Raw genomic sequence first — 24,093 nt, 5'->3', positions numbered from 1 at the left:
GCAGGTGATTTTCCGCTGTTGTCCCCGGTAGTAAGAAAATATTTTGGAGTTGTTGCCACATCGGTCCCATCTGAGCGCTGTTTTTCAAGTGCTGGTAATGCCATCACCTCTCGCCGTAACAAGCGGACTGGCGACAACGTACGAGACATCATTTTTCTTCACAATAATCAAGCAAGTGATACGGAGGATGTTGAGAGTGATGCCTCGAGCAGCTAACACTCCGGTCCCATAAAACAAAAATAAACATTTCCGATAGTAGTATAGTTATTAAACCACTATCTGTTCCCAACCTCAACTTCGAGAGTAGGTAGCTGTCTAAATAACAATAAATACAAATGCATTGGTCAGTATAATTATGATGCGGCATGTTTCAGCACTTCTGCGGCCGAGCGCAACGCCAGCGTACCTGCCGTCGAGCGCGACGTCAGGCGCCACGCGCCTTCAAAGTGGGTACACGATAACATTTTTTATATGTTTTCAAATTCGATATTTCGTCTGATGAACATAAATATTATGCCTCCTAAATTGTATTAAGTACGAAACAAACGGAGTCATTTTTTGTACCCATTACACATTTTGTTTATTGTCCTATGCAAGATCATAACCCAATGCTGCAATACAGTTTCCAATTGCTGCCAGCAATTTGCAATGGCGACGAGCACTACGACGCGAAAGAAGAAGAGGCGGCCGAAGCTCGCGCCGCGATACATTCACAGTGGGAACCCATCAGATGAAGAAAATGCAGAGGAGAAGGATGCAGTCAACGCGCAGCAATCCAAGCTGGTGCGTGAGGTGTTCACGTCCGCCACGTGCCGCTGCTTCGTGCTCAAGTCCTTCAGCGAGGCCAACTTCCACAAGAGCCTCAAGTTCGGCATCTGGAGTACCACCACGTTGCACAATGCGCTACTGGATCAGGTCTTCAAAAGTGACTTGACTGCAGTGAGGCCAGTTCTGTTCTTCTTCAGGTTGGTGTGATTGCGCAGACTTTTTATCAGGTTATGATCCCACTGGGGAAATAGGTATATTGAAATGTGTTGCGTTGTGTATAGTGTGTGCGGCACCAAGCACTTCAATGGGGTGGCTCGGATGACGTCGGGCGTGCGGACCGACTCGCAATTCCAGCTCTGGGAGAAACTCAAGTACGAAGGGTTCTTCCACGTCGAGTGGCTGCTGGTCAAAGACGTGCCGAACTACGTGTTCACGGGGGTCAAGATGAGCAACACGCCTACGAAAAAGTCGATCACATCCTGTCGTGATTGTGAAGAAGTGCTGTTTGAGGAGGTGAGGCTAAGAAGTAGTTGGTGGCGTGTGACTGGCACTGACGAAAAATTCGTTTACTCTGCAGGCGAACGAGTTTCTGTCGATCTTCACCGAGTTCGACAGCCGATCGAGTGCTTGGGACGATTTCGCACACTATGATCAGCTCCAAGAGCAACTCGAACGCAAACGGGGTCTGCTCTTGTCGGGAGGGGCTGACCGGGCAGACATGGACTCGTTCCTTGTTCCTCTTCAACAAGAAGAACTTTCATCAATCTGATAATGGTGCAAGGCATGGTCTTCAAAGTCGCGGCCACCACAGCTTATTTGGTACCGTTTGCAATGGTATCGGACAAGTTATCACTCGCTCCTCTGCCAAGGTGGCCCCGGTCAGGCTTCTCTATCGCGTCCAGGTCTTTCTTCAGCTTGAGCACGTGGTTGACTAGTAAGTCTTGTCGTCGAGTAGCCTCCTCCAGTAACGAAGCAACCTCACTGATCATAATAGACATTCCTGCACTTACCCCAGCGGAACCGAGGTTAGCTGAACCTCGGCGGACATTACTGCTGATACGCATTGATGTTGGCGCGCGAAGGTGCGAAGTAAATCGTTCAGAGGGCCGTTGCTCCAGTGGCAACCGCGCAGCTGAAGGCTGGCGAGTGGGCGAAGGAGGCTGAAATGTGCAAGTTAATCGTGGTGGTGTTGCCGCTGCAACCGATACAGCTGCTGGTACCACCTTCGACGTTGATGCCACCTTCGCTGTCGCTGCCTCTGCTGTTGTATCGGGAGCTGGAGTGACAATATGTAGTCGCCCTGCGTTGCTGACTCTTCGTTCAGGTTTCGCTGCTGGGGGAGACAGAGAGAGCGCTGCTGCTGCTGTGACTGTGGCAATGATGTTGCTCCCGCTGAACTGAGAAAACTTTTGTTTCAGCTTCTCATTGACCGACTCCTGGCTCGCACGGCCTTGGGCAATTTGCGCCATTTTGGACTGCATCGCCGGAAACAGCGCCAGTGCCTCAAGAAACCGAGCGCGAGAGAGCATTCGAAGCTCGCAAAAGCAAAGTGTGCGCACGGTGGCTGTACGGCGGTTGTCGGGGCTGAGGATAGCCATTTCTCCGAAGTATTGATTCTCCCCAAGAACTCCAACCCGCTCGTTCTTCTTGACGATTTCTACAGCGCCACGGAAGATGAAAAACATTTCGTGTCCGATTTCTCCTTCAATTATAGCGTCTTCGAGCGGAGCAAAATGAATTACACGCATGTTTAATGCGAGTTCCATCAAAAAATTGGGCTCGCTGCCTATGAAGAAGGGAAATTTGCGGAGAAATTGGTCGTTAATGCTCAAAGCAATCTTTGAGCGCAGCTTGGACGACAGGTCGTTCAGAATTTGCTGCTCTGAATTCAGCTTGCTTTCACGCGATTGCCGTGTGTTGTGATAAAATTCTCGTATCTCCATCCGAAGCTTCACAGGCAGCTCGCGTGCAGTCATGTACTCATTTACTTCGTCAATCTTTTGTCGAAAGAGTGTTTCCTGAATCGTCAAACTGGATACGAGTTCCACGATCTGGGAATACAGATAGTGAGTAAGTGGATTAATCTCAACGTTGATAATGACAGCGGCTTCCTCACATTAGTAATTCCATAGGCAAAAATGCCTCCGCCAACAATCATAGCGAAGATGCAGAACAATCGCTCGTTTGGATTTTGAGCAGATATGTCTCCGAAGCCAATTGTGGACCTGCATGAACAAACGGCAAATCTTAGCATCAAGCTGCACAAATCAGGTAAGCAAGCCCCTTACAGTGTCTGAACGGAGACGTATAGTGCGGCGACATAGCGATCCCATATGCTAGCATCTTCAAGCCCCGCGGCTTCGATCCAACTATGTTCGATGTCTGAGGTTCCAATGGCATGGAATGTACAACTGAACCAGTGGTTGATGAAGACCACCATGAGGCAATACTTCATGAGGGAGCTGAGAGTTGATCGAATAAAAACAGCATTCTGGATGCGCCGCAGGATACGTGATATGCGAAGCAGCCGCAGTAATCGGATGAGCCGCAGCAGCTTGATAGACTTCCGCAATCGTGCGCTATAGTTGCCGTTTTCAGTGAAAATATACCCGTATGGTAGTGCCGCAATCAGATCTATCACGAACCACGAACGTAGGTAGCGCTCAGCTACCAGTCGACGATTGTAGCGAATGGATCCATCCTTCTCGATGGCTGTGTTAAAGGTCAGAATCTACCATTACCACGCAACAACACACTCTTTAATCCCGGCTTCAATGGACACACACGTAGATATCTGCTCAAGGCGTACAATGTCAACAAGAAAAAATACGTCGAGAAATGTGTCGAACGGGTTGTCTGCAGCGTTCACGTCGAATGATGCCTTAAACTGGATGAACAACGTACCAAACGGCAAGTGGGGTTAAGAAGTTGGCCTCTAGCTAAGATGTCGAGCTTACTGGGGTTCACTCACCGGTAAAACGATCGCGTTGTAAAAGATGAAGCTGATACTAAGTAAATCCCAGAGCAGACGAAAGCGGCCGAGTGGGTCTATCATTCGAGTAGTTGGACGTGCCAGGTCTTCCTTACCACGGATCGTCCGTTCCGTATGAAGCGCTACGTTTCTCCGAGACGGGGCAGCTCGAATCGTAATACCAGCAGCTCGTCTTAATTCGTCACGCTCGGCTACATCGTCACTAGCCGTTTTAGCCTTAATTGTTTTTGATTGACTGGGCGATGGGCCCTTCGCATTTGACGCAATGGGAGGCAACGGTACTTCGTCTTCATCATCGTCGTCACCGTCCGGTCGTACTGCATCCATGTCATCCTCAATTATGCGTTCTTCCCCCATTGTGGATTGCACTTTCTGGTAATTTTCATACTCCTCTCCGGGAGATAGCGTCATGCCGATGGCACGCTTTTTGCTGGGACTTGCTGCTTCCTCGGCACCAGCAGCAGCGGCATCCGTAGGAATTCCTGCGGCCAACAGAGTATTGCTGATTTGCTGAGCAAATTGGGTGCGACGACGCAATCGCGAATAGTAGAAGGTATCAAGATCGAGATCCTGCATCAGCATGCATAGCGATGGTTATTTAATGCGAGGTTGGTAGTATGTCGTTCACTTCCTTACCAGCTCAGGGGGTGATGGTTTGCTCGCATCAAGCATTTGCAAAAGATGAGCTGAGCTTTTTCGTACTAATTGCTGGCGTAAAGGATATCACACGCATAACAAACAAGTCAGCGAAAGAGGCGATCTCGTTTAAAGCAATTGACGAACCTGAATGCTGTCGTTCACCTTTGCTTGATCATACGACTTCTTTTTAGGCACACTGCGTAGTTCCGGTGCATTGGGAGGTAAGGACTTTTCATCCAGCTGAATGGTCTTGGAGTCCGCCATGCTTCCTGCTCACTCGCCGACGTGATAATTTGACAGGATGCCCCTCGTTGTGATGGCGTCGTCGGCGCGGGGTCCAATTGCCTCCAAGTGGGCATCTGAGACACCGCACTTCAGCACTGAAATACAATTTTAAACGGCGCTTCACCTGGGAAACTCCCGTGTGCCAATGCGAAAACATAACGACCTTCACTACTGCGGCGAACGAATCCCACCTACAACTATCCTCGAAACATCTTCATCGAAAATCAAACGCTTCATTTGCAGAGTACTTCGATTTTGGTGGTCCACGAGGCCCTTTCTAAGCGTAGTATTGCAGGGTAGCCTTCTTCTTGGCTGCTACAACAGAAATGCCCTCCATGAAGTCCTCGTGCTTGATCACGTTGCTTTCGCGACGCAGTGCCAGCATACCAGCCTCCACGCAAACCTACAGCAAAATACAACAATCATTAGGTGATCAAGTTTACGGCTGGGGCACAGGAACTTCGAAATACGTACCGCCTTCAGCTGTGCGCCATTGAAGTCGTCGGTCGAACGCGCCAGCTCGTCGAAGTTAGTGTCTGTAAGTTGCATAGCAAGTAGCATAGTTGAACGAGAAGATTAATCACAGTTCGGGGAATACCGTGCCTCGGCTAACTTTCATAGCGTACCTTCTGTGTCAACGTTCATTTTACGCGAGTGGATCTGCAGGATACGAGCGCGCGCTTCTTCCGTCGGGTGCGGCAGCTCAATCTGCAAGTAAACAGCCCAAGCTCGTCAGTCTACTTGGTCCCCCCAGAACAACCTGACCAATCAACCGTGTTCTTTTTTACAAACCTTGCGATCCAGACGTCCGGAACGGAGGAGAGCGGGGTCCAGCACGTCGGGACGGTTCGTGGCAGCGATCACCTTGATCTTCGTGTTGTTCGTGAAGCCATCCAGCTGGTTCAGCAGCTCCAGCATCGTGCGCTGCACCTCACGGTCGCCCGACTGCTCGCCGCCGAATCGCTTCGTACCAATGGCATCCAGCTACAAAACGCACAAGCCGCCAACAAGTCAGTCGCTATAGACTCGACCACTGCACATGACACGACCCACCTCATCAATAAAGATAATGGCTCCGCCGCGGTTCTCGTCCTTGCACTTCTCCTTGGCCAGCTCGAAGGCGTCCCGCACGAGCTTGGCGCCGTCGCCGATGAACATCTGCACCAGCTGCGGGGCTGCCAGCTTGAGGAAGATGGCGTCCGTCTGCTTGGCGCAGGCGCGCGCCAGCAGCGTCTTGCCCGTGCCCGGGGGCCCGTGCAGCAGCACGCCCTTGGGCGGCAGGATGCCGATGGCCTCGAAGCGCTCCTTGTGCGTCATGGGGAGCACCACGGCCTCCACGAGCTCCTGGATCTGCTTGTCCAGGCCGCCGATGTCGCTGTACTCCTCCGTGGGCTTCTCGTCCACCTCCATGGCCTTGACGCGCGAGTCGTACTCGCTCGGCAGCTTCTCCAGGATCAGGTAGCTGTCCTTGTTGACGCCCACCAGGTCGTTCGGGATCAGCGTCGTCGAGTCCACGAGGCCCGGGATGGGCAGGAAGATGGTCTGGCGCGTGCTCGTCTTGATGACGGCGCTCTTGCCCTTGCGCTGCGCGTCCACGTCCGTGGCGGCGCCGTCCTGCTCGTCCTCGTCGTCCTCGAGCTCCAGCACCTCCACCACGTTGGCCACCAGGTACGGCAGCTGCTTGTTGAGCTTCACCTTCTCGTTGTTCTCCTTGATGCGCTCGCGCTGCGAGTTGCTCTCGTGGTTGATGCGCTGGATGTCGCTGCGCATGATGCGGATGTCGTTGTCCAGCAGCCGGATGCGCTGCCGCAGCTCCTCGTTCGACATGAGCAGGATCTCCGGGTCCAGGCCCTCGTCCGCGCCCCAGATCTCCGACGACTCGAGTCCGCTCATACTATCGATAGTGCTGGTGTCGCCTTCTTTCGCCTACTGGAGCTGTTGAATCCTCCCCCTGCAAGATACCGACTTCCTATTGGCTGAAAAGGGGAACGCGAACTTATTGTCGTAGTTTTTGATAATACTGAAAGAAGTGCAGTGCATGTACACGTTGCAGAAAATTCCGAGTTGGTAGTAAGCTTAGGGGGTTGTAAGGTGTCAAAACGCGAGCTACTCGAACCGACCCGACCACTTGGTGACGCAGTTGACGCTCACGAACTCGCCGCTGTCGTCAGAGTCGGAGTCGGGGTCGACTGGGCTATTGCTGCTGCTTTTGGATTTGCTCCTGGACGCTTTCTTCGCGTCTTCCTGAGCGCACGACACGATCGAGACTTCTTTTGTGTCGGGGTCCTGCGATATCCGGATCTCCGCGTCTGGGTTGAAGGGGCGTAGGTACCGCAGCAACTTCGACTTGAGCAGCTGGATCGGACCCGTCTCCACGTCGCGAGCGCCGTACTTGGCAAACACCTTACTGGACGTGATCTTGCCGTTGATCACTGCAGAGCGAACCTTGTAGTGCACTGAGTCCAGGCGGGACATATAGTCGGCAATGTTATCCTGTGCACACGGAAGAGATGAAGTCAGCAGCCTAGCACCACCATCACTGCAGCACAACGTCGCCAACGTACCTCGATCCACAGGCGGTGCCAGTACTTGCCGCGGTAGTTTTCGTCCAACTGCCTCAGCTTCAGAGCAATAATCTCAACAATGTGCTGGTGTTCGAATGGCAAGAACGGAATGACCTAGTCCATGTAAATCGCAAGAATAGCAAGGGTTAAGCATTGATCCGAGCCAGCGACACCAGGACAATTCTGTACCTGATCGATCATTTTGCCAAAGTCCAGACGTTTCCACTGATCATCGAGAGCTGACTTGACGACCCTCTCAAGTTGCACGGTGGGTATTTCCTCCCTTGTCTCGTACTGAATCATGACCTGTTCCATGTCCGCTACTCCTATGTCGGACACCAGCACGAAAATCACCTAAAAATGCAGCAGCCATAAGTATCCAGAACAGCAAGTTTCCATCTCAATTCTCCACGATGAACGTACGTTGGCGGTGTCGATGTTCTTGGTCACTCCGTGCTTGTAATAAGAAAACTGGGAACTCTCGCTCACAGCCTCCATCAGAACTACACACGCAACCAGCACATAAATTACTACCTAATACTACTAAAAACAAGTGTAAAACGTCAAAGAGTCGTACCGTCAAGGGTGTGCGGAATCACCTTTTGCACTTCATCTATCACGACCACGGCTTTTCCGGAGCAATGGTGCAAGTGCTCAGCTAGTCTGCAACGTTCGATTCGTCAGGAAATCGCCTCTAAACATCTTAAATAAAGCACACACACACCTACCTTGTCTTGATCTGCGTGTGATACTCCGTGATGGGGTTCGTGAAGTTGTCGCTAAAATCTTCTCCACTGTCGTCGCATTCAACGCAAAACACCACATAATAATTCACTACCATACAAAGAAACAATACGCATCGCAGTGCAGACCTACCGGAAGATCAGCAGCCCCGACGGCACTCGCTTCTCGCTGTTCGGCAGCTTCTTCTTGCGCTTGAACAGCGCCTCCGCGATCAGGTTGGACATCTCCGTCTTGCCCGTGCCCGTCGGCCCCGTGATGGCCAGCACCAGCGGCGCGCGGTCTTTCGTCGACGTCCGTCTAGCAGCAACATCCAGCAACAGCCAACGTCCCTATCAGACCCCCCACTGCAACATCAAAGTGCACCCAGCGACAAAACACGCACGAGAACTCCCAGGCTTCGATCGCGCCCACCACCGACTCCACAGCTCGCTCCTGGCCCTTGAGGTTCTGCTGCAGGTGGCCGCGCACCGCCTGCGACGGCTTGTCCACGAACGTGCATTGGTCTGCTAGCGGGCGACGGCGCAGAACAGTGAGCAGCTACGTAACAGCCAGCCTCTTGGATACATTTACGTACAGCCCAGCCCCGTGTGGTACATGGCCGCCTCCCAGACCTCCTCCCACCGGACCTCGAACGCACACACACTGGGCACAATGCACGCAGCAGTGAACGCCAGCAGCAGCGCGTGGCGCACGCGCGTCCAGCCAGCGGAGGGCTCCGGCATTTCTCGTGGCTCTTCCGATACAAAAGTTGACTTTGGTTCGAGAACTGGTTTGAAACCGCCGTTAGAAAAAAAAATACCCATTAACGGTTATAATAGCGGTTAAGAACAAAAAAATAAAAGGAGGCAAGTTGAAGTGAGTTGGAGAAAGATGCGCGCCGCCACCTCGCACCAGATCTTCCGCGCGCAGCTCGTGATGGAGGATGCGGCGGGCGGCAGGAAGAGACTGAAGCACTCCAAGAGACACGGCGAATTGGCGCTGGACGCCAGCACACAGAGCGCGCAGCTCGTTTACCCGCGGGTCGGCCGGTTCTTCCAGCGCAAGTTCGAGCAGCCGCTCAAGTGCGTCGTGGGCAGGAAGCTCCTGCGCGTGTACTCGAGCAACGGCAAGCGCAGCTTCACGTGAGGGAGAAGTAGATTTTAAATTCGGCATAAAGTAAAGGAGAGTAAGGGCGGCGGGTGCTAAATACTCGTCGGATCAGGTGTCGACTGTTGTCGGAGGAGGACGCGGCCAAGTGCTCGGAGACGCTCCGAAGCTTCGGAGGTGATGCCGTGATTGTGGGGGCTAATCGACGCTGATGAAGGTCTAAGAGGAGGGTGGCAACGCTTGTGGTGTTCATAGTGGAGGTGATTGGTGTCGGGGAGGCGATGCTGTCGACGATCGAGTCCACCCGCGCCTCGGTAGCGCAGGATGCCGCCATTATAGCTGGTACGTGCTTTCGACTGGAGTGGATCTCCATAAGGTTGCTGATTGAGCTTCCTGATGCTCTGTAGGAGGCGAAGCTGCACTGCGTGCTGTTCGGGAGGCGTCGAGGGCATCAATTCAAGCAGATATCCGCGACTACGAGGAATCGTTGCAATTTCGAGCTGACACAGAGGCTGTTATGCGTGCGATGCTCAACGTGAACCCTTGACTGATCGGGTGTATGGTGGGCAACGATCGGATAGTAAACACTCTTCATTGACTCGGCATCTGAACCGAGCTAATTCACTGCAACCACGTGGGGATTGCCCTTGAGGAGCACCAAGCGGCTGCACTAACCACACAGACGACTCTAGCAGCATTATCCGATGAGAGGATCGCTGCCGTATGCGTCGTACATACCCAGAATAAAAGCACTCGCAGCCTGCGAGACGATAACACTTGTGAAGCCGTAGCGGTATGCCCAATACAACCGCCGCGACGAGAGCCCATCCAGCTCGTTTACCCACGTCGAGACCGTGGATAATGACCCCAGGAAGCCTACCATGACACCTCCTTGGCCGAACATCACGAAATGTCGGTACGCGGACGCGCTGTCCTGGAACGTAACGCTGCCAACGATTTCCATGGCACAGCTGAGGCACGACGCCACCACATTCGGCACGAATGTGAACAGCGGGAACGCCTTGCACATGGGCTTGCTGTTGTACAGTGACAAGTACCAACGCAGAAGCGCGCCGAACGGGCCGAAGCAGAGCGCCAGCAACCGAGAGCTTGGGTAGTTGTCGAAGCCGCAGAACGCTAGCACCCAGAAGATCGCCGTCAAGAAGAGCGCGGTGGTCACCCACACCGCGTTGTGGTGGTGAACCGGATACTGTTCGTGTTCCACCTGAATAATCTCCGCCATGAGCTCGCTGCACGAATCCCGAGCGATGGCCAGCGAGTCTTCCGTCGCGCGCACTCTGCGCGCAACCAAGGGGCCGAAGGTGTGCATCTTGATCTCCCTGAAGTGGTTGATGTTCCTCTCCAGGTCCAGGTTGAGCTGTCCCAGGTTGACCGGCGGCTTGCGGAACGGGTACTCCTGCAGCGTGAGGTGGTGGACGATGCCCTCGGCCACGTGGAAGCCCGCCCGGAGACTCACCATGGCGCTGGCCACCTGCACGCACAGCATGAGAACGGCGTTAAGCCAACGGCCGTGCACGAACATGAGCGCGGCGCCGAGGTCCCAGCTGGCGAAGGTGGTGCAGCAGCCGCAGAAGCCCGTGGTGACGCCCGTGAGCAGCACCTCGTGCTGGCCGCGCAGCACGGGCTTGATCCTGGTGGCGACGCCCATGACGAAGCAGCCCAGGACGTTGGGCAGGAAGTAGCCGAAGCCCAGCAGCTCCAGCAGCTCCGTCTGGCTCGCGTACATGACGTCGGCGAACTCGGTGAGCAGCACGCGGGCGCCCACGCCGAAGTAGGCGCCGATGACGACGCTGGCCACCACGGGCACGTATCTGTCCAGGCTGCTCCTGGGCTCGCGGGTCCACGCCTGCTCGGAGGCGGCGCCGAGCGAGCGGTCACTCGCCATGGCGACCTCGTCCTCCGACAGATGCACCTGCTCTACGGGCACGGCCAGCTCGCCGCCGTACTCGGTGGACGACGTGCTGCTGTCGGGTGCGTGCGCGGAGGTGGAGGCGGGGCCGGGGGCGGGGGCGGAGGCGCCGGGCGTGGACAGCGGCACGAAGTCCTCCGAGATGGTCTGCATCGGTCCGCCGTCCCGCGGCTGGAAAACACCAAATGGCGACTTGGGCCCATACTGAGCGGCAGTCTAAAGCGGCCAAGCTATGGCACACGCTCACTCGCTAGTATATAATCGTGGCGTCGCACACGCGCTCCATTCGCTCCTGCTTCCCCGCCTGCGACACGCATGGGGACGGAACGGGCGAGCCACATGCGGCGCAGGGTCCGGTAGCCGTCCGCGGGCCGATTGCTACATGCACATGCACACGCAAGTTGGGCGGGGAATGGGAAGAGAGAGAGGGAGGAGAGGGCGCCATGCACCCGTCGAGGCATCCTCCGCTCGCCCTGGCTATTCGCCCCGGCTGGCGACATCTTCCGCCCTGAGGAGCTCTTCTCAACATCAGAGCTCTTCAACATGTGTCCTATAATACACGGTATTAAACTTTAATAGGGGGTCAAGTCTGGCGCTTGGAGGTTGAATAAATGAGCTCGAGTGTTTAATTAATTTGCATTAAGAGGGGAATAGCTACGTCACGGCGTGTGGATGATCCGGAAGTGGACGCTGGGGCGGGAGGCGTGGTCGGGCGTGCGCGTGCCGGCGCGAACCACTTCGTCCTCCACGACGAAGTGCTGGTGCGCGGACTTGGGCTCCCCGCGCGTTGAGAACGGGTTGAACCCTGCGGCGGACTTGCCGAACATGGAGACGCGCGAGGGCGGCAGCGGCATCGGCAGGTTCTCCGCGGTTAGCACCTCCGCGAGACGGTCGTAGTCCACCGAGTGGTGGTTCACCACGCTCCGACCAAGAGCCAGGTGACGGCACATCAAATCCACCTCCGACAACGAACCGCGGTCGGCATCGGGATGCAAGAAGTACGAGGCTGTACTGAAGTCGCTCGTCGTGCTGATCTCGTTCGACAGAGCCTCCGCCAGATGCAAGTCCAGCAATGCCATGCGGGTGGCAAGATTGGCTAAAGCAATGGACGGCTGAATCGCCAGCACACCCTGCGCCTTCATCTCCTTGCTGAACTTGCAGTCCGGCACGAACGCGATCATGCGTGGGTGCGACGCGCCCAACAACGACTTCAGCATGCGGATATTTTCTCGTGTACGGTTGGCATCGCCCGTGAAAATGATCACGTCGGCCGACAACATGGTCTGCGCGTTGTCACGGTCCTTGAGCGTGTTCTTGAACGAGATGAGGTCTCCCGTGACGGCGCGTTTGAGGATGGTTTTGTTAATCTTCTTCCACTTGCTGGCACGCTTTTTGTCGAGTAGAGGCACGTTAACGTGTGCGCCGTAAAGCGACAAGTTGAGGGCGATCTCGAAAGCAATCTCGTCGTCGCCGATGACGACGGCGTCTTTCACCTTGCAGAACGGGGACGGCGTTTCTAAATCCTGGTTGGTGTAGGCGGAAAAGCTGCTTCTGGATGATCTACGACCTTGATGCACCCTCAACTCAGTGTTGGTTTCGGTGTCCAGATGCTTGTTGTCGTGGTCATTCTTATGGTCATGTTCTTCTACTGTGCGGTCCTGTAGGGTTTCGCCAGCCTGACCCAAGCCCATAGCACACAATACAGGACCCACGATCTGGTTCACCACCACGGCAGCCACGATCGTCGCCGCGAACTCAGCCGCCCATGATTCATCACTCATCGCCTTCACCTCGTTGGCCAAACCTAGCGCTACACCAGCCTGCGGCGTCATCGTCAACCATAAATTATTGTACTGTCTTGGCGTAAGCTTCAGCAGGAATCGTCCGCCAAAATAACAAGCGATGAAGATCGCCACGTAGCGAAGACCGACGTACAGACTCATGAGCGGGATAGCCGCCACCACTTGATCCAGCTTCAGCGCCGCACCCGTCATAACGAAGAACGGCAGGAACATGTATGGTGCAACCGTATCGAGGATCACGTGCATGTCGTGGCGAATGGCTGTTTGGTGTCCGGCAATGCAGGATGCGATCATGAGGACGAGTAGTGGCTCAAACTTGATCTCCCACGACAGGCCGTATGTTGCGGCGGTCCATTCGGCGAGGGTGGTGGTGGAGATGTAAAATGCATACCCCATCGTCAACCAAATGAAGCCCTTCAGTGACAGCGCTGCGTTGCTAGACCAGCACGACGTAGATTGTTCTGTGTCCGCGCGTTCGTGATGTGGTGTCATGTGATTTTGAGTTTGGATATCACCACCGTGGTTTACGTGTGAGTTTCCTCCCGGGATCTTGAAAATCAAAATGATCAGGCCTGCCAAGACAACCCCCACAACGATGTTCGCTAGCACGATACCCATCGTATAAACCAAGTTCAGCATCGACACGTCCAACTTCGCACAGTAGATGGAGCACACAATGCGCGATACTGAGAATGATACCAGCACCACGAACTCCGCCGTCATCGTCGCGCCCAGCATCAGGCTCGTGAATGGGCCGACACTGTTGAGCTCGATCTTGATGGCCATTACGGTTGCAGGTGAACCCAGCACCGAGATGGAGCCGAACATGAGCGCAATTCCCAACTGGCAGTAGAATCCCATGTCGTCGTAGAAGAAAGCGCTTTCTGCGAGCAGAATCGCAGACGAGAGAATAATCATAGCGGTCACGTAGAGAGCGCCCAGAAGAATCATGATGGACTTCAGCTGCGGACGCAGTTCCGGGAGGTATATCTCTTGGCCGGCCTGGAACGAGATGAACGACAATGCCAGGGCACTCACGTAGTTTGACAGCATGGTCACGATACCCTCCGTCAACAGGTTGGCGACAAACGGGCCGGCGATGATGCCGATCACTAGGTAGCCCGTAATGAGCGGCAGCTTGAAACACTTAGGGAAGAAGAGTCCGAGCGGGTGGGCGGCCACGAGCACGAGTATGAAAGCGAGTCCATACTGCAACGTGTCAATTGTGTTGTCCCATGAGTTGAACGGCACAGTTTTGTCTTCGTCGGTTGGGGAGGAGCTGAGTCGGCGTGCGATGAGGTTGATGTCATTTTCGCGATGATCGATGGGGTAACGTCGCAGGTTTGTGCTTGTTGAGACTGCTAGGGTCGATTGTATGGCGAAGCAAAATGCTGCTAGCACTTTCGCTGGACGGCATGGCGCCATAGTTCACGCGTGTGGTGTTTTGAATTGTGCGCTTCGACAAAATGTGACCCGTGCCGGCTCCCTGCAGGTGGTAAACTTGTCGAGTGTCTGCATCCTGCCTATCCACAGATGCGACTGTGGACTGTCAACGTTAGTGCCCCCCACGTGGATTGACTCAGAACACTCGACATGGTCATGGTTGACTGGGCCATCAAGGTGGTCAGATCGTCTGCAAGCCGCACGACTTCGGCTTTATCGCGAATGGAAATTTTTGCAAGATGATCCTGGTATTCATGCCTGGAATGAGCAACGACTTATATTATCTGACTTATAAAAACTAAAGAGCAATCTCAAATGCCAACTCGTTTTCGTCGACAGGCTGAAGACATTCCATCAACTCGTCTTGCTCTTCTGCCTACTCGACACCGTGTAGACTGCCCGCTTCTACCCCACTAAAATGGTTCATCGATACCTCTGGTCAAAACTGCGAGATCGCGTTAGTGAACGGTGCACTTCAGGTCTTTGTGGTGTGCGCAAAGCGTTGAATCCGGCCCCTCGACGCACAGACGGAGAAGCGCTCATTCGAGGCGTGCGTGCCACAAACTGACCTGGAGGAACCATGTGGGCACCCCCAAGTTCGCGGTCATCGTGCATGACGAAAAAGCTCGACCCCCTGTTGTCTCTCTGACTCGCGAACGGGTTGAAAGTAGCGCCTGATGTACCGAACATTGCCACACGCGAAGGCGGTGGAGGCATCGGCAGATTCTCTGCGGCCAATACCTCCGCGAGACGGTCGTAGTCCACCGAGTGGTGGTTCACCACGCTCCGACCAAGCGCCAAACGACGACCCTCCAAACGCATCTCCGACAACGAACCACCATCAGGGTGCAAGAAGTAAGCCGCCGTATTGAAGTCGCTCGTCGTACTGATCTCATTTGACAGAGCCTCCGCCAGCTTCTGGTCTAGCAGTGCCATACGCGTCGCAATATTGGCCAAAGCAATGGATGGCTGAATCACCAGCACACCCTGCGCCTTCATCTCCTTGCTAAACTTGCAGTCCGGCACGAACGCGATCATGCGTGGGTGCGACGCGCCCAACAAAGATTTGAGCAAATGCACATTTTCTCGCGTACGGTTAGCATCACCAGTGAAAATTAGCACGTCGGCTGACGACATGGCTTGAGCGTTGTCACGGTCCTTGAGGGTGTTCTTGTACGAGATGAGGTCTCCCTTGGCAAGGATGGTCTCATTCATTTTCTTCCACTTGCTGGTGCGTTCTTCGTCCAATAGAGGCACATTCACGTGAGCACCGTAGAGCGACAAGTTGAGTGCAATTTCAAATGCAGCTTCGTCATCGCCGATGACGACAGCGTTTTGCACCTTATAGAACGGAAGCAGCGATCGAGGATCGCCGTTGCCCATCGTCATCGACGCATTTGACATCCGTCGATTGACGTCAAACATACCGTTCCAGCTTACGTTGCGGCTGTGAATACTGCTCAACCCACCTCCATGAATACTGCTTAACCGGCCGTCTTGAATGCTCATATCCGAGTTGTCGACGTCTTCCTTGGATACATCAGCATCAATAGCACGGTCCAGCAGCGTTTCACCAGCTCGACTCAAGCCCATCGCACACAGCACAGGGCCAATGATCTGGTTCACCACCACAGCAGCCACGATCGTCGCTGAAAATTCGGCAGCCCAGGATTCATCACTCAACGCCTTCACCTCGTTGGCCAAACCTAGCGCTACACCAGCCTGCGGCGTCATCGTCAACCATAAATTATTGTACTGTCTTGGCGTAAGCTTCAGCAGGAATCGTCCGCCAAAATAACAAGCGATGAAGATCGCCACGTAGCGAAGACCGACGTACAGACTCATGAGCGGGATAGCCGCCACCACTTGATCCAGCTTCAGCGCCGCACCCGTCATAACGAAGAACGGCAGGAACATGTATGGTGCAACCGTATCGAGGATCACGTGCATGTCGTGGCGAATGGCTGTTTGGTGTCCGGCAATGCAGGATGCGATCATGAGGACGAGTAGTGGCTCAAACTTGATCTCCCACGACAGGCCGTATGTTGCGGCGGTCCATTCGGCGAGGGTGGTGGTGGAGATGTAAAACGCATACCCCATCGTCAACCAAATGAAGCCCTTCAGAGATAGTGACACGTTGCTAGACCAGCATGACGAGGGTTTAACCGCCTCAGTTCTTTCGTCGTATGCATTGTGTGGATGAGGTGCCATGTCGCGATCCATTGAGGACATCTTGTGGCTAGCTCGCTGGTCGTAGTGCGATGCCATACTGGTTCTCGCGAATCCAGCGTCAGATTCCGAGTCGAGGTGTGGTCGACCCCTTGGAATCTTGAAAATCAAAATGATCAGGCCTGCCAAGACAATCCCCACAACGATGTTCGCTAGCACGATACCCATCGTATAAACCAAGTTCAGCATCGACACGTCCAACTTCGCACAGTAAATGGAGCACACAATTCGCGAGATCGAGAACGATACCAGCACCACGAACTCTGCCGTCATCGTCGCACCAAGCATCAGGCTCGTGAATGGACCGACACTGTTGAGCTCGATCTTGATGGCCATTACGGTTGCAGGTGAACCCAGCACCGAGATGGAGCCGAACATGAGCGCAATTCCCAACTGGCAGTAGAATCCCATGTCGTCGTAGAAGAAAGCGCTTTCTGCGAGTAAAATCGCAGACGAGAGAATAATCATTGCCGTCACGTAGAGAGCGCCCAGAAGAATCATGATGGACTTCAGCTGCGGACGCAGTTCCGGGAGGTATATCTCTTGGCCGGCCTGGAACGAGATGAACGACAATGCCAGGGCACTCACGTAGTTTGACAGCATGGTCACGATACCCTCCGTCAACAGGTTGGCGACAAACGGGCCGGCGATGATGCCGATCACTAGGTAGCCCGTGATGAGCGGCAGCTTGAAACACTTAGGGAAGAAGAGTCCGAGCGGGTGGGCGGCCACGAGCACGAGTATGAAAGCGAGTCCATACTGCAACGTGTCAATTGTGTTGTCCCATGAGTTGAACGGCACAGTTTTGTCTTCGTCGGTTGGGGAGGAGTTGAGACGGCGTGCGATAAGGCTGCCGACGTTTTCGCCATGATCGTTGGAGCGCAGCCTAGAGCTAGCTGATACGATTTGGAACGAGGCTGCAGCGACCACCGAAAGAGTTAACAGGAGCACTGGCAGGCGTGATGCAGTTGGAGTGTAGGGGACTTGAGGCATCCCGTCCGTCTATGGAAAGAGGTGTTAAACGAATGAGGCAAAAACTAAAGTGATCCACCGTGGATCACAACTCCGTGGATTCCACGAGGTTGTGCCGCAGCTTGTAGCGCCTGCACTGCGCAGTGCGCAGGAGCGTGTCCATTGGATATACAGTGCCCTAGTTTTGATGACTGCTGACGATCATCTGATCTTGATGTGCAAGTGGCTGATGTGGGCAACGGGTCACCCGCTGCGGGTGGCCTATTACATGTACATGTATAAAGATACAGTATGACGTCCCGTGGTACATGTGCATGCAGTGAGAGTCTCACTGCTGTCCATCCAGCAATGGCTGCAAGAGTATCTCAATACATGTAGGTTACTTAGGCCCTGGTTTCTCCGTCTCTCGGAATAAATTAAACGATTCTGATTGGCTGGCTGTTTATCCCCAGACAAGCCATTAATTCCCACCTCCAAGGGGGTGGGAATTGTTTGAGGATTTTATTCCGAGATAGGCATCAATTCGGAGAGGCAGACTATCGCGTGGTTGCCATGGAAGACAAAGGCAACGACGCTGCAGCGCTTGTGGCGCGTACTCGGGGCCCCGGGAGGAGCGCGCTTCGTCTCAGCCGGAGCTTCTTCGCGGGCGGGATCTTCTCCGCCGCCAGCAGCACTCACGGTGGCGGGTTGCGCAGGGGGTGGGGAAGTCATCAGGCGGAGCGTCGCATCCGGGGCGGGCGACAACAGCATCTCCATGACGCTTGTTTTCGTGCCGGCGCGACGCAAATTTCCAACTTTCCAACTGCGAGGAGGCATCCTCCCTGGGGTTGTGTATGAGATCTGAATGGTGCGAGGAGACTCAAGCTAGAAAAACGATTTTGACAGGGTATTTGTAGCAGCAACATAATCCCCAGCACCAGCAATCTGGGGACTGCGTCTGGGAATTGCATATTCATTTATCCCCAGACCCAGACGGAGAAACCAGGGCCTGAGCCACTCAGGACTAACAAAAAAACACGTGGTTTCGAGTAATTATTAATTAAAAATTATCAGTAACCCAATGCAAGTCACAGCAAATCCTGGACCCCTCGTTCTTAAAACTACCTTTTTTGAGCTAAAGTTTTGGAAAGGCACAATCGTAGGACCTTATGTCGAGAATGTTTTGGCAGAAAGGCACAATAGAAGCACAATACTGTAGCCATAATAGTATTGCTTTCTGTGCGCACAATATGTTTTACAGTGTGTATAAACACTTTTAAAAATAGAAACCTGACGTAAATTTTCAGTAACCTTAGCAAATTCAAATACAGTCACACAATCCTTAGTAACTAATCCTACTGACTAGGGTGCCTGCATTGCAAACTGGACTATTTGAATTTCACTATACATGTAGTGGTTCTCTAACTGATCAAAAATCTCTTTATTCTCTAAACGATCGCTAAAATTGGCGCTTTAATTAACTCTCTAAATGGACGTCGTAATCTAGGCCTTCGCATCCATTTCTCAACCAACCACCTTCCTCGTCCAACACCCTCAGTCACGCGAGCAGTGATTCAGAATTGGGGCAACCGATATTAGTACTGCGATTTCTATCATTACTCCCTTGCACTACAAATGTTGGTTATGATGGTAAAGTGCGGAGGGCATTGTTAGAAAAATGGCTTTGAATATTTTTGGGTGCAATTTATGGAGGTGTGATTGTACGTGTATGTTGTGGGCTCAAAACCGCGGCAAAGCGTACTACCGGTACACAAAGTTGTTTTAGAAACTGCACCGTTATTGGAATCACCAAACCATGTTATTGCCTGATCATCACTCTCCATGCACAAACTGTGCATTATATTCGTCACCCGTACAGTATTGACACTATGTTACAATATGTTATGCCTTGTTCACAGCTGACCTACGGCGCACTTCGCTTGAAAGTCCAATTGCAGAATGTCGGGACGAAAGGCTAACTCGTAGGCGAGACTTCGTTTGCTCAAAAGGTATGCCAATCACAACTTCACCCTCCTCTGGATCATCATGCATGACGAAAAACGCCGATCCATTGTCGCGACTTGCAAAAGGATCAAATCCTGCGGCAGAAGTGCCAAACATAGCCACTCGAGACGGCGGCGGAGGCATCGGCAGGTTCTCTGTTGATAACGCCTCCGCGAGACGATCATAGTTCACCGAGTGGTGGTTCACCACGCTCCGACCAAGCGCCAGGTGACGGCCAGTCAAATGCATCTCCGACAACGAACCGCGGTCGGCATCGGGGTGCAAGAAGTACGAAGCTGTACTGAAGTCGCTCGTCGTACTGATCTCATTTGACAGAGCCTCCGCCAGCTTCTGGTCCAGCAACGCCATACGCGTTGCAATATTGGCCAAAGCAATGGATGGCTGAATCACCAGCACACCCTGCGCCTTCATCTCCTTGCTAAACTTGCAGTCCGGCACGAACGCGATCATGCGTGGGTGCGACGACCCCAACAGCGACTTCAGCATGCGAACATTTTCTCGCGTACGGTTAGCATCACCAGTGAAAATGAGTACGTCGGCTGACGACATGGCTTGAGCGTTGTCACGGTCCTTGAGGGTGTTCTTGTACGAGATGAGGTCTCCCTTGGCAAGGATGGTCTCATTCATTTTCTTCCACTTGCTGGTGCGTTCTTCGTCCAATAGAGGCACATTCACGTGAGCACCGTAGAGCGACAAGTTGAGTGCGATTTCAAATGCATCTTCGTCGTCACCCATGACGACGGCGTTTTTCACCTTGTAAAATTGTAGTAGTGCGTGGGGATATGCTGTTTCATGCATTGTGAACCTGCTCGGTTTACTGACCCTTACAGTAGCACGACTTCGACGATTTTTCTGATCACCTTCATCTTCGTTGTTGTCAATATCGCCGCTATCCAACTCCTTCGGATCCGAACTTGTTTTTTCTTCGTGATCACCCACCGCCCGGTCTTGCAAGGTTTCTCCTGCTCGACTCAATCCCATAGCACACAATACAGGACCCACGATCTGGTTCACCACCACGGCAGCAACAATCGTCGCCGCGAACTCAGCCGCCCATGATTCATCACTCATCGCCTTCACCTCGTTGGCCAAACCTAGCGCTACACCAGCCTGCGGCGTCATCGTCAACCATAAATTATTGTACTGTCTTGGCGTAAGCTTCAGCAGGAATCGTCCGCCAAAATAACAAGCGATGAAGATCGCCACGTAGCGAAGACCGACGTACACCGTCATGAGTGGAATAGCCGCCACCACTTGATCCAGTTTCAGCGCCGCACCCGTCATAACGAAGAACGGCAGGAACATGTATGGTGCAACCGTATCGAGGATCACGTGCATGTCGTGGCGAATGGCTGTTTGGTGTCCGGCAATGCAGGATGCGATCATGAGGACGAGTAGCGGCTCGAACTTGATCTCCCACGACAGACCAAATGCAGCAGCAGTGGCACTGGCAACGGTAGAAGTTGATAGATAAAATACATACCCCATTGTCAACCAAATAAAGCCTTTCAAGCACAGCGTCGCGTATGGCGTCAGTAGCGAGGATGACTCGGCGATCGTGTTCCCCTGTTCGATATCGTCGTCATAAGCGTTGTGAGGGTGCGGTTGGTTGTCGACATAGATAATTGAGGGCTTCGAGTCCGTTTTCTGGTTGTAGTACATCGAGTTGTTTGGTCCATCGTCGTTTCTGTCTTGAGCATGCTCGCCGTGGTTTTGAGGCTCACCTCCCGGGATCATGAAAACCAAGTAGGTGAACCCTGCTAAAATAACGCCAAGAAGCACGTTCGACATCACGATGCCCAGTGTAAACATGAGGTTGCTCATGGAAACGTTCAACTCGGCGCAATAGATGGAGCATACAATGCGCGAGATCGAGAACGACACCAGCACCACGAACTCTGCCGTCATCGTCGCACCAAGCATCAGGCTCGTGAATGGACCGACACTGTTGAGTTCGATCTTGATGGCCATTACGGTTGCAGGTGAACCCAGCACCGAGATGGAGCCGAACATGAGCGCAATTCCCAACTGGCAGTAGAATCCCATGTCGTCGTAGAAGAAAGCGCTTTCTGCGAGCAGAATCGCAGACGAGAGAATAATCATTGCCGTCACGTAGAGAGTACCCAGAAGAATCATGATGGACTTCAGCTGCGGACGCAGTTCCGGGAGGTATATCTCTTGACCGGCCTGGAACGAGATAAACGAGAGTGCCAGGGCGCTCACATAGCTCGACAACATATTCACGATACCCTCCGTCAACAGGTTGGCGACAAACGGGCCGGCGATGATGCCGATCACTAGGTAGCCCGTAATGAGCGGCAGCTTGAAAAACTTGGGGAAGAAGAGTCCGAGCGGGTGGGCCGCTACCAGAACGATGACGAAGGCGAGGCCATACCGGAGAGTGTCGATGGTGTTGTTCCACGAGTTAAACGGCACGGTTTTGTCCTCGTCTCCGGTAGCACCACTTAATCGACGAGCAGTGTCGTCGTGACCATGAGTAACAATGGTGCGACCTTCCCCCAGTTTTGCGTCCACGGAGGTTGCAGTGATCACCAGAAGTACAAACAGGACTTTGCGGGCCGATGCAAAATCTGTTGGCATCACACTTGTTCGGAAAGCTCCGTGATTAGATGCGGAGGTGAAAGACGGAATGGACTTGCAGCGATGTCGTGGCTTGACAACGGATTTGCGTTCGTAATCTCGACTTAGGGGTTGTCTATCCCCTCCACAATCCCTCAACTAGGCGAAATACAGCCAATCATACGCGCCATGTGTCGCCATGTTCCTCTTGGTTCGTGCGTGTTCAGCAGGATAGATAGGTACTAGTACATGTACTGTACCGAGACAAGGAGTCTCCGGACCATGAACTTGGGTTGCCGTCTGCCGAGCACTGTAGAAGACAGCACCATGTGCGCATTCTACATGTAAATTTCCTCATCTGTCGAGTTCACTTCTGGCCTTGTGCCTAATATTAATAATCCGACCTTAGCAATGCGGGCACACACACAAGAAAGCACAAGAAAGCCTGCACCGGTACATATTTTAATACCATGTATTAAAATACATGCAGTTGAAGTATCTGCAGATACAGTTTCCGCATAGCAATCGAGGCGTTGTCGATGGTGACAACTTGTCACTCGCGCATGCTGATATCGGCATCTGCCTACATGAACGCGCGGCCGATAATACGCCTTCCTCGACCTCCTCCGCCACCGCGTTGCAAGCGGTTGGATCCCGGCTGAAATGAAGGCCCATGTTCTGTGGCTGTCTGCTACTGTACCATGCCCTCAGCATGGGCGTGCTCAGCTCTACTCCACCTGAAGTCTAGCGATCTATACGTCGCTTGAAGCTGCAGCACATCTTCTCCTATCCGATACAATAGTCTTAGACACGTGTACGAGTGGATGGGCTCTGCTTGGCGCGATCCGCCTGAGCCGCCAGAGTGGCTGCATGGGTATGCCATGGTTCTGTCAAATGGAGATGTTGCAAGTTTGACCAGGATAACAAATAATTAATCCAAATTTGCTGTATGTTGTTTGCGGTGACCCGGGTCGTCGCCAAACGCTTCATTTGTGGGTTGTTCTGGTTATTTATTAACGTTAGTTTGAATTTGGTGATCAGCCACCTTTTATTGAATTGCAATTATTATTTTGGACCTCTGGTTCGTACTTTTTGAAGTATTATGCTTTGCAATGCGTTTGTCGTTTTCACCTAGTGTTTTGCCCGAGTTATAATATCTGGCGCCCGATATAAAAACAGATGGCCACTAACTCGACCAAGTTATTTTCACCAGCCTCGATATCGATATCGATTTACGCTATCTGTGGTCGAATTGCCGATCCGAAAACGCAATTCGGGCCGATTTATTTTAAATCGCGATGGCTGTGTACGGATTATAATGCCGTGCTCTCTCTATATATATAATATGCAATTGGACACTTACATCTGGACACTTGACGAGTGGTCGGCAGATCGCGCTGCCGATCTGTCGAACCACCGCAGTTTCCGAAAACCTTCATCGTGCACAAGTGCAGCATGCACTCTCTCGACTACCGTTGACGAGCTGTTTTTCTTATGCATGTGTATGGAATCTGTATGCAGTATGTTAGCGATATATTTTGGCCTAGCGTGCGAACACTGCAATGTTGGTACAAGTTGTTTTTGACCGATGGTGTGGTTGATGAAGGAGATCGAACTAACCGCTCGTCGCGTTGGCCGAGTGCCGTGGTTGCCCGTGTTCAAAAGTACGTGAAAGCCCACCCTACATTTTATTTAGAGGAGCTACAGCAGTTCATACGAAACGCTTTTCCTAAAGTAAAATGGTAGCGTAGTATCAACATGTGGTCTTACATGGCGGGGAGCTGCTCGCGCCGCAGAGAAGCGGAAAGCCCAGTGTTGCAGGAGCCGCTCGTGCACTCACAGACGAAGCTAACGAGCCGTTAAACACGTCCAACAGAGCCGTATTGGAGTAGCAGTAGCCGGCGACGTTTACCTCGGTGTCCTGAGAACCAACGATGCGCCCGTTATGTTAAGTAGGAAGAGGTGGTGCGACTTACCTACGCCTGGAGGTCGATTTACTACCGTCTCGCATTTTTATGTCTTCGAATTATTTTATCTCAGAGATCGATCTAAGCC

The 24,093-nt window shown here is 53.1% G+C and overlaps 7 protein-coding genes across 8 annotated transcripts; 2 read left to right on the top strand and 5 right to left on the bottom strand.

Moving 5' to 3' along the window:
• Window positions 1-648: 648 nt before the first annotated feature.
• Window positions 649-1,537, top strand: IUM83_18420 (putative high-glucose-regulated protein; the record flags this gene model as incomplete). Its single annotated transcript, XM_067943419.1, has 3 exons — window positions 649-965; window positions 1,050-1,281; window positions 1,346-1,537. 3 exons carry the CDS (start codon window positions 649-651, stop codon window positions 1,535-1,537), a joined length of 741 nt encoding a protein of 246 aa, XP_067784841.1.
• Window positions 1,538-3,052: 1,515 nt separating this feature from the next.
• On the bottom strand, window positions 3,053-4,663 carry IUM83_18419 (putative potassium/sodium hyperpolarization-activated cyclic nucleotide-gated channel; the record flags this gene model as incomplete). The annotated part of the gene is made up of 5 exons (XM_067943418.1): window positions 3,053-3,499; window positions 3,578-3,655; window positions 3,740-4,330; window positions 4,397-4,468; window positions 4,544-4,663. 5 exons carry the CDS (start codon window positions 4,661-4,663, stop codon window positions 3,053-3,055), a joined length of 1,308 nt encoding a protein of 435 aa, XP_067784857.1.
• Window positions 4,664-4,961: 298 nt separating this feature from the next.
• Window positions 4,962-6,577, bottom strand: IUM83_18418 (26S protease regulatory subunit 6A; the record flags this gene model as incomplete). The annotated part of the gene is made up of 5 exons (XM_067943417.1): window positions 4,962-5,087; window positions 5,159-5,220; window positions 5,311-5,392; window positions 5,477-5,668; window positions 5,738-6,577. The coding sequence occupies 5 exons, from the start codon at window positions 6,575-6,577 to the stop codon at window positions 4,962-4,964; spliced, it is 1,302 nt and encodes a 433-aa protein (XP_067784856.1).
• A 213-nt stretch (window positions 6,578-6,790) lies between these two features.
• On the bottom strand, window positions 6,791-8,714 carry IUM83_18417 (26s protease regulatory subunit 6a; the record flags this gene model as incomplete). Its single annotated transcript, XM_067943416.1, has 9 exons — window positions 6,791-7,177; window positions 7,249-7,362; window positions 7,438-7,602; window positions 7,672-7,751; window positions 7,826-7,911; window positions 7,977-8,042; window positions 8,125-8,289; window positions 8,375-8,495; window positions 8,567-8,714. The coding sequence occupies 9 exons, from the start codon at window positions 8,712-8,714 to the stop codon at window positions 6,791-6,793; spliced, it is 1,332 nt and encodes a 443-aa protein (XP_067784862.1).
• Window positions 8,715-8,862: 148 nt separating this feature from the next.
• IUM83_18416 (uncharacterized protein) lies at window positions 8,863-9,625 on the top strand (the record flags this gene model as incomplete). The annotated part of the gene is made up of 4 exons (XM_067943415.1): window positions 8,863-9,113; window positions 9,194-9,255; window positions 9,334-9,420; window positions 9,486-9,625. 4 exons carry the CDS (start codon window positions 8,863-8,865, stop codon window positions 9,623-9,625), a joined length of 540 nt encoding a protein of 179 aa, XP_067784861.1.
• A 150-nt stretch (window positions 9,626-9,775) lies between these two features.
• IUM83_18415 (putative camphor resistance CrcB protein) lies at window positions 9,776-11,161 on the bottom strand (the record flags this gene model as incomplete). The annotated part of the gene is made up of 1 exon (XM_067943414.1): window positions 9,776-11,161. The coding sequence occupies one exon, from the start codon at window positions 11,159-11,161 to the stop codon at window positions 9,776-9,778; it is 1,386 nt and encodes a 461-aa protein (XP_067784860.1).
• Window positions 11,162-11,667: 506 nt separating this feature from the next.
• On the bottom strand, window positions 11,668-18,210 carry IUM83_18414 (Necrosis inducing protein NPP1 type; the record flags this gene model as incomplete). 2 transcript variants are annotated; one of them, XM_067943412.1, is made up of 3 exons in its annotated part: window positions 11,668-14,019; window positions 14,995-17,399; window positions 18,051-18,210. In XM_067943412.1, 3 exons carry the CDS (start codon window positions 18,208-18,210, stop codon window positions 11,668-11,670), a joined length of 4,917 nt encoding a protein of 1,638 aa, XP_067784859.1. The 2 variants fall into 2 exon arrangements, with proteins under 2 accessions (XP_067784859.1, XP_067784858.1); XM_067943413.1 differs by lacking the exon at window positions 18,051-18,210 and having other exon boundaries at window positions 14,995-17,475.
• Window positions 18,211-24,093: the final 5,883 nt, after the last annotated feature.

Source organism: Phytophthora cinnamomi (genome assembly GCF_018691715.1).
Source record: "Phytophthora cinnamomi strain GKB4 chromosome Unknown Contig84, whole genome shotgun sequence".
NCBI classification, from domain to species: domain Eukaryota; phylum Oomycota; class Peronosporomycetes; order Peronosporales; family Peronosporaceae; genus Phytophthora; species Phytophthora cinnamomi.
This window is presented reverse-complemented; position numbering and strand designations above follow the sequence as displayed.